The sequence below is a fragment of the Sapajus apella genome, unplaced genomic scaffold (assembly GCF_009761245.1).
Source record: "Sapajus apella isolate SASKATOON/1434 unplaced genomic scaffold, GSC_monkey_1.0 scaffold20, whole genome shotgun sequence".
In the NCBI taxonomy this organism is placed as follows: Eukaryota; Metazoa; Chordata; class Mammalia; order Primates; family Cebidae; genus Sapajus; species Sapajus apella.
Genome location: NW_022436960.1, coordinates 11,298,921 through 11,308,389, shown reverse-complemented (window position 1 = coordinate 11,308,389; position 9,469 = coordinate 11,298,921). Strand labels below are relative to the sequence as shown.

Genomic DNA, 9,469 nt, shown 5'->3' with positions numbered 1-9,469 from the left:
TAAGGGAGAAATCACATCCATAAAAAGTCAAATCAGTCCAATCAAGCCCTCTGATGGTCAACAGGGTGACGGCCAACACAATGGCATTGCCTCAACATCCAGGAAAACTAACTGGACAGCCAGGGCCAACTTAAAGACTATGGCTTCACTAGGACCATACTTAAATTGAAGCAAATCAGTAAGGGAAGATGCAAATGGAAGTCACACATCAATGAAGTTGGTCTCACTCAACTGTGCCAATTTACGGCCGAAGACTACATTTGATTCTATATCAGTATTGTAGTGAGGGAAAAAATGAAAAGAAGAAAAGCCTACTTTGTTTTTTAAGTTCTTCGATTTGTTCTTCTTTTAGATCTAACTGTTCTGTAAGTCTTGATGCTGAATCCAATGCAGCATTTGCTTCATCCAAACGTTCCTGAGAAAATAAACTTTATTAAAAAGTATGCAAAAATTATTTCACAAACTCTAAGACTTGGAGACATTTTAGAGTCAACCTTTACATTTCGGCTGGTGAAGCTGCACCTCTATGGCCTTAGGCAAATTCATCCAACTAAGAAGTGTCAAAGGCAGAACCCACATTCTTTTCAATACAATACTGCCTCATTTAGAGGAACTAAATAAAAAGAGCAGATGCCACTAAAAGACGACATGATGACAGAAGTTAAAAAAAAAAAAAGGAAAAAAAAAAAAAACCCCAAAAAAAACAAAAAGTCCAGAAATATAGCAACGAATGCTCTTACTTTTTAATTTTTGAAAGTCTAATAAAGCAATGCTTGATTATGACTTTGTTACTTTAAATTTTATTTCCCTGACCACTACTAGTGAATTTGACCACTACTTTTCATGTTTACAGGGCAAGTTGGATCTGCCCTTCTGTGAAAACCTCTTTGCATACATTGCCCAAGTTTCTACTGAGCTGTATTTCTCTTGTCCATCTGTAAGAGCACCTTGTATAGTAGATAAGAAACTTTTTAACCTATGCTATGCAAATAGTTACCATATCTGCCATCTGTCTACTGACTCTACAATATCTTTTGCCATGTAAGCATTTTACATTGTATATAATCAAACGTTCTACTTTGCTTTTACAGCTTCTTAAGTCTTGGTCTTTGTTAGGATCCTCCTTGCCCTTAGAATGTACATGTTGTCTTCCAGATTTTATTACAAGATATTTTGTAATATAATTAAATCTTTAACACGGTGTTTCTTAATGGGAGTGGCTTTGACATTCCTTGCCCACTAAATGCCAGGTGAGACATCTATCCCCAGATAATCAACACCACTCCCAGTTGAGAGTCCCTGCTTTAATAAACCTAGACATGACTTTTGTTCATTATGGGAGGTGGGGTCTATTTTTTCTTTTCCTTTGTTCCTCATGGACAGCTGGTTGTGTCAACATCATTAATTAGATAAGCTATCCTTTTTCTCATTAAATTAATTTAAGATTTAGTTTCAACTTCTCAAATATATCCTGGGCTCTATTTCTGGATTCTCCTTAATCCACAAATCTAGTTAATATTGTATCGATTTATGACTCTATCATGGTATGTAGTAGGCAGGTCTCTCCTCACTGTATTATTTCTCATAATTTTTTTGGCTATTCTCAAGTATTCTCCTATGTAAATTTCAAGTCAAGTTTTGTCATCTTCAGTCAGTGTGACAGCCTTTTTAATGTGTTATCTTGGATAGGTCACAGTCCCCAGTTATTCAATCAAACATAATCTAGATGTTGCTGTGAAGGTATTTTGCAAATGTAATCAAAGTCCTTAATCAATTGAATTTAAGAAAGGCATGTTATTCTGGATAATTTAGGTGGGCCTGATTGAATCAGTTTTAAAGTTCTTAGAAACCAGGGCTTAGGCTTCCCCCAAAAGAGAAGAAATTCCCTCTTTGAGCCACAGTTTCCACCTGTGCCTATGGAGTTCCACACTGCTTGTGACTTTCCTTTCCTGGCTGCCTGTGGACAACAGCTTTGGCCCATGCCTGTTGAGTTCCAGCCTGCCTTTGATGTGGTCTTCCCATCCTGACAGCCAACCTACGAATTTCAGACCCTACAATCATGTAGCCAATTCCTTGTAATAAATTGCATATGTGTATCCATATATATCACACATATAAATTTGACACATATACATCCACACCCTACTGATTTTGCCTTTAGGGACTGAACTCTGATTGATATATAGAGGGACTGAAATTAAACAATTTAAATAAAATATTTGCTATTCAAAAATCCACAAAACTAAATTTAGTGTGGAGGAAATTTAAACTTTCAAATGATGTTTTTAACCCCACAGCATTTGTACTTACAAAGTTATTAAGGCTTAAATCTACACTTAGACTTTTCCAAAATTAGCATTTAGATTTTGCTATTCTACCAATAGTTTGGTTTTTATTTCATTAATTACAGCTTTTATTTTTATTAATTCTTTTCATTTATCTTGTTCTTCTTTTAAATGTGTATTACATTTTACATTTAAAAAACTAAAACCAGTTTTAAAAGAAGATTTGGCTGGGTGCTGTGACACATGCCTAGAGTCCCAGCTAGTCAAGAGGGATGAGGCAGGAGGACTGCTTGAGCCCAGAATGCAAGGCTGTAGTGTGCTATTATGATTACATTTGTGAAGAGCTACTGCATTCCAGCCCAAGAAATATAGCAAGATTTCATCTCTAATTAAAATGAGAAAAACATGCCAGGAATAGAGGCTCTCGCCTGTAATTCCAACATTTTGGGAGGCCAAGACAGGAGGACTGTTTGAGCCCAGGAGCTTGAGACCAGCCTGAACAACAAAGCAAGAACCTGTCTCTAAGAAAAAAGAGAAGAAGATCTGGAATTCCATTCTAGCAGTTCCACAGACTGTATACTCTGGATCCACTAGAAACTACTATTTGGATAAAATGCATCTTTTTAAATGTATTAATGAGATAACAAGAAAGTAAGTATAAATGGTCAATACAAAAGATGCTTGGCCAACTTGGTGAAACCCCATCTCTACTAAAAATACAAAAATTAGCTTGGGAGTGGTGGCACACACCTGTAGTCCCAGCTACTTGGCAGGCTAAGGCAAGAGAATTGCTTGAACCCAGGAGGCGGAAGTTGCAGTGAGCCAAGATCGCACCACTACACTCCAGCCAGGCAACAGTGTGAGAGACTGTCTCAAAAAAAAAAAAAAAAAAAAAAAGATGCTTGACCTCACTGGTAATTAGGGACATGCAAATTAAAACCACAGGAAGATAGCCCTTCTGCTATGGCTTGAATGCAGCCCCCAAAGTTCATGTGCTGGGAACCTGATTCCCAATGTGGCAGTATTGGGAGGTAGGGCCTAATGGGAGGTGTCTGATTCATGGGGGCACCACCCTTATGAATAGATTAATGCCCTTATTGTGAGAGTGGTTCATAATCAAGGGAGTGGGTTCCTTACAAGTGGAAGAGTTTGGCCCCTTCCTGCTCTCTCAGCCATGAGATGATGCAGCAAGCAGGTCCTTACCAGTTGCTGGCACCTTAATCCTGGATTTCCCAGCTTCCAGAACCTGTGAGCTACTAAGTTTCTGTTCATTATAAATGACTTGGTTTGTGGTGTTCTATTGCATCAGCACAAAATGGGCTAAGACACTTTCCTACCCATCAGATTGGCAAAAACTTTGAAAGTCTGATAATGTCAAGTGTTAACAAGGATTAGAACAAGAACTCATGTGAACTGCTAGTAGGAGTAAATTAGCACAATCACTTCAGAAAACAATTAACCATCATCTAATAAAGCTAAAGTTGACCATATATATCCTATAACTTACCAGTTTCAATCAAGATATACACCTGAAAAAAACTTACATGTATTGAAGATATCTTAAATATCCTTTATTAATAAATGGGTAAATTAAATATTCATGCAATGCATACAGAAGTGAAAATAATGAACCACCTAACATACAGTAACGCACAGTAATATGACTGAATCGCGTAAGTTTTTTTTAAAAAAAGCAAATCTCAACCGGGCACAGCGGCTCACACCTGTAATCCCAGCACTTTGGGAGGCCGGTGTGGGTGAATCACCTAAGGTCTGGAGTTCGAGACCAGCCTGGCCAACATGGTGAACCCCTGTCTCTACTAAAAACACAAACATTAGCTAGGCATGGTGGTGGACGCCTGTAACCCCAGGTACTCGTGAGGCTGAGGCTGGAGAATCACTTGAACTTTTGGGGGTGTGGGGCGGGAAGGAAAGAGGTTGCAGTGAGCCAAGATCCTGCCACTTCACTCCAGCCTAAGCAAAAGGGCAAAACTCCATCTCAAAAAAAAAAAAAAAACAAAAACCAAAAGCAAGTTTCAGAAGAATCACTGAATTTACATATAGATCAAATTCCATTTACATAGACTTCAAAAATATGCAAAACCAAACAATGGATTGTTTGGAGCTTCAAATCTATGTGATAAGAACCATAAAGAAAACAAGCAGAGAAAAAAATAGAAAATAAAACAAGGAAGTAATAAACATAACATTTTGGAATCCTGGTTACCTAAGGGGTGGAAAATAAGAATGGGATATGAAGGAGTACAGAAAGAACTTCAAAGGATAAAGTTTTATTTCTCATCCTGGGTGGTAAGAATGTGGGCATTTGTTGCATTGTTAGTCTTATATTTTATACATATTACCTAGATTGCTTTGCAGCCACTTAACATTTAATTAAAATGTTAAAACTTTATTAGGACATATATCTTCACTTACTTGGGACATTAATGTTAAGAACAGCAAGATTACCTCCACTAATGCCAGGTAAATGAACTTTATCTTTTCTACCAGCTATTGACAGTCTATTTATGACTTAGAAAAGATTTTCCTAAATCTAAAAGCAAGCTGTTTTGGTGTCGTATCTCTTCACAGGAGTTCATTTTTCCTTATATATAATTTTTATACGTATGAAATACAGCATGTAATAGAAAAGTCTTTTAAAGGATGATGCCATTAAACAAAAGAAAAAGATTTAATGGCTTAATATATATTGTTTGGATCCATGTGAAATAGAGTGCTCAGTAAATTTTGTTGAAAAGAGAAAATTATAAAGTTAAAATTGTAGATTAATTTGGATGCTTTTTTCCCCCAGAGATCTCTAAAATACCTGTGTGTGCCAAGAAATGTCAATTATCATCTTACATTTGCTGTGTCTACTCTAAACTATGACACCTTAGGGAAATCCTGGGGATCTTATTCACTGTCAGGCTGCAGCAGAGAGCTGGATTCAGGGCAGCTACGCAAAAGTTTACTAACTGAACAGTCTAAGAGATTATTTCCAAGACAAAGACTCTACAAGTAACTGTTTCATGAACAATAAAACCTACAAGAGGAAACTATTTTGTCCTACCTGTAATGATATCACTTTTCCTTCCAGATTTTCTGCCTTTTTCTTCCATTCAGCTATGAACTGTTTTTGCTTTTCGAGTTCAGCAGAATACATAGCCTTTTCCTCTAAAGAGAACAGAAAGTCACATTAATATTTTGCAATTGTGTGATAAAACTGGAAAGTTAAGCCATTTGAAATTTTAATAATCCAATAAAAACAGTTCGAATGTCTCAAACAGAAAGGAATATATGCCTTAGTGTAATGTTAAGTGGTACTTAAGTAATGAGATCACTTTCCTCTGTGTAAACCCTCTCCATCTTGTCTACCTTGCACATTCTTCTCTCCCTTCATAACTCTACTCAAAGATTTCCTCTTTGGCAATGCTTTCTCTATAGCCTCAGTTCCACACTGCTTTGTATACATACCCACTCGAATAATTACATTATATTGTAAAGTAGACCTTAAGAATTTTTCTTCTTTCTTGTTTCTCACTCTGTCACCCAGACTGGAGTGCAGTGGTACGATCTTGGCTCACTGCAACCTCCGCCTCCTGGGTTCAAGCAACTCTCCTTGCCTTAGCCTCCCAAGTAGCTGGGATTACAGGTGTCTGCCACCATGCCCAGCTAATTTCTGTATTTTTAGTAGAGACGGGGTCTCATCATGTTGACCAGGCTTGTCTTGAACTCCGGACCTCAGGTGATCCGCCCACCTTGGCCTCCCAAAGTGCTGGGATTACAGGCATGAGCCACCACTCCCAGCAATTCTTATATCTAAAATTTAAGATTTCAACCCTGAAAGGACACAGAGGTACAAATTTAAAGTTTTGCTTAGACACAAAACTAAAAGCCTCCGTTACTTCCTCATTCTCATATCCCCTAATCACTTCCCGCAACTAGCAGTTAATTTACTGTCAATAATTACTGAATGCACGAATAAACAAATGGATGGATGAATGATCTAAAGTGAGTAAATCTCAGGATAGGAGGTAGAGTGTGAGAAGGTCTATTTGGTTCTCAGGGTAAAACTGCTCTGGCTACTATTATTGTGTCTCCAAAAAAGTATCTTCCATATAGACTAGAAAATGTAGTTACCTCAAAGCATAGACAAATAGCTATGAACATGTGAATCACTATTTGAAAGAACGGTAATTAATGATGATTATCTCAAGTAGGTTCAACCTCCAGCCATTACCTTAAAGCCTAACTATTCTTTCTAGGCGCATATCTCTCTTTCATTGCATTCTCTTTATTACTTGATCATCTCTCCTTATTATTTCCTCAACTCTTACCTCTCACTGGTAAGAGGATAGTAAAACAAATTTTTAATAATTACTAAACAAAGTTTGTTTTCTCATCTTAATTGTAAAAGGAGTCTAAATTAACTTTCTGATGGCTACTCACCCTACCCTCTGAAAGGGTAACCTTTCAGAGGTTTCCCCATGCCTCATCTAAAATAGCTCTCAAATTAGGCAAAATTTCCCATAACTACAATTTTTCTTCATGGAAAGTGACCGCAGAGCGTACCTTGTTGGAAATGCTCTAGTACCATCTGCAGGTTGGCCAGCGACAGAGCATACTGCTTTACTTGTTCCTGAGAGACAGAAAGCTGCAGCGCAGTTTCATCCCTTTGCTTGGAGACCACATTCAATTGTTCTTGCAATGACTCTACCTGCACACTGGCTTGATGGCTTCAAACAAAAAGAACAAAAGTCAAACTGCTTCTATCTATTTAGATACTTTAACAAGAAGAAACCACCTTCTCTACATCTCATTGCATTTTATTTATTTTATTGTGAGACAGTCTCACCTCGGAGTGCAATGGTACCATCTCAGCTGACTGCAACCTCAGCCTCCTGGGTTCAAGCAATTCTCCTGCCTCAGCCTCCCAAGTAGCTGGGATTACAGGTGCCCACCACCACACCCCACTAATTTTTGTATTTTTAGTAGAGAAGGGGTTTCACCATGTTGGTCAGGCTGGTCTCAAACTCCTCACCTCAGGTAATCCGCCTGCCTCTGCCTCCCAAAGTGCTGGGATTATAGGTGTGAGCCATCATGCCCGGCCTCTTATTGCTTTAAATTCAAGTTAGATATCAAAGTGTTCAGATACTTTAATAAGATGAAACATCTTCCCTACATTTTTTATTTTGGTAAAATGTACAAAAATTTACCATTTTAACCAGTTCTAAGTGTATGGTTCAGTGGCACTAAGTACATTCACACTGTTGTACAACCTACCACCATCCATCTCCAGCACTTTTCTCACCTTCTCAAACTGAAACTCCACACCCATTAAATAGTAACTCCCCTTTCCCTTGACAACTGCCATTCTACTTTCTATCTCTGTGAATGTGATCTTCCCTACATTTTATTGCATTAAATTCAAGCTAAATTTCAAAGAAACTTGAAGGTTCTTCTGGTACTTATTGTCCCTGTTTTTGTAAATTCAATTACCCTTCCTGTGAAAGTGACTTTGAACAAATGGCAGTCCTTTTAAAGGCTAAGAATTAAGTTAAACAAGAAAAGTCAGCAAAATAAAAATATAGGCCAAGTGAGATGGCTCTCACATGTAATCCCAGCCCTTTGGGAGGCCAAGGCAACAGGACTGTTTGAGCCCAGAAGTTTGAGGCTGCACTGAACTACGATCAGACCACTGCACTCTAGCCTGGGCAACAGAGTGAGATCCTGTCTCTAAAGACTACAAATAAAAGAAAAAGAAAACTGTCCAAGTAAATAGACTGTAATTTTTGTGCTTCCAGGATAAAACTCTAAGATGTAATTTATCATGAAATGTTTTATAAGGAACTCTGGAAGTCATTTTGTCCAGCTCCCAATTTAATACAAAATGGATTCTATGACACTCCCTTGCCTTTGACCCTCTTGCATTCATGGTGAACTCACAACTTTCCAAAGGCTATCCCACTGATGATTTGCCCTGAATATTAGTTATCTTTTATTATCATCTTTCTTTCTGACTATATTAAACACAATCTCTTAACTCTAACTCCACAGATTTCTAAGAGGTTTATATAGCACCTCTCTAGGCTTATGTCACTGGTGTACTTCCTTAATGTATAATGATTATATTCAAAATCCTGCACCAGTCTCCCAGGATTTTTAATTTCCAGTTAAATTCTTACTCAAGGGCAGCCCATGAAAGCTCATTAAGATCAACTCATTTTGAAGAGACTCTATCCATTAGCACCCTCTTGTGGAAAGAGCATAAGTTGGTAATCAGAAGACCTAAATTCTGCTGCCAAATATCTCTGGACCTTATTCAACTTTGCTGGTTAGCAATCACTTAAAGGGTGACTGTAGGAATGAAATAAGCTATGATGGCACTCAAAAAGATAATAAATACCAGGTGTTACTATTGTTAATTAAGAGCTCACACCAACATAATCAAGTTTATAGATCTGAGTTACTGATACAACAAATATTTACTGAGTAGCTATTAAACTACATGTAATATATACAGTGTGATGGGTAGAAAATGAATGGTTCCATTTCTATCCCCCAGTGACTTTACACTTCATTGGGTGGGAGACAGTATAGGACATGTCAACAATTACCTGTACCCTAAGTTAAAGTGTCCTCAAACTGTAAGACTCAAACTAAGTATTATGCAAGTTCAAAGGACAAACATCACACCAGGGGAAGGTTTGATTTTGGATATGACAAGTGGGGTGGTAAATAAAGCACCCTTTAGGAGAAAATGGACTTGATGAATAGTCAAGATTCACAGGTAAAGTGAAATTAAAAAAATATATATATATATATAAAGATTCACAGGAAAACTTGCTGGGGATCTGGTTAACTCTTCAGGCAGAAGAAGGCATATGAAAAGAAAAAGCAGGGCCAGGCGCGGTGGCTCAAGCCTGTAATCCCAGCACTGTGGGAGGCCGAGGCGGGTGGATCACGAGGTCAAGAGATCGAGACCATCCTGGTCAACATGGTGAAAACCCGTCTCTACTAAAAATACAAAAAATTAGCTGGGCATGGTGGCGCGTGCCTGTAATCCCAGCGACTCAGGAGGCAGGGGCAGGAGAATTGCCTGAATCCGGGAGGCGGAGGTTGCTGTGAGCCGAGATTGCGCCATTGCACTCCAGCCTGGGTAACAAGAGCGAAACTCCGTCTCA

At 38.2% G+C, this 9,469-nt stretch overlaps 1 protein-coding gene across 3 annotated transcripts in view; it reads right to left on the bottom strand.

Moving 5' to 3' along the window:
* The window catches only part of TRIP11 (thyroid hormone receptor interactor 11), a 74,543-nt gene that overhangs the window by 24,689 nt on the left and 40,385 nt on the right, over positions 1-9,469 (bottom strand). For all 3 annotated transcript variants that reach the window (XM_032287605.1, XM_032287604.1, XM_032287606.1), the window contains 3 exons: positions 6,858-7,021; positions 5,356-5,459; positions 316-415 (listed from right to left, as the gene is read on the bottom strand). In XM_032287605.1, coding sequence (XP_032143496.1) covers positions 316-415; positions 5,356-5,459; positions 6,858-7,021 — 368 coding nt within the window. The remainder of the gene's footprint in view (positions 1-315; positions 416-5,355; positions 5,460-6,857; positions 7,022-9,469) is intronic.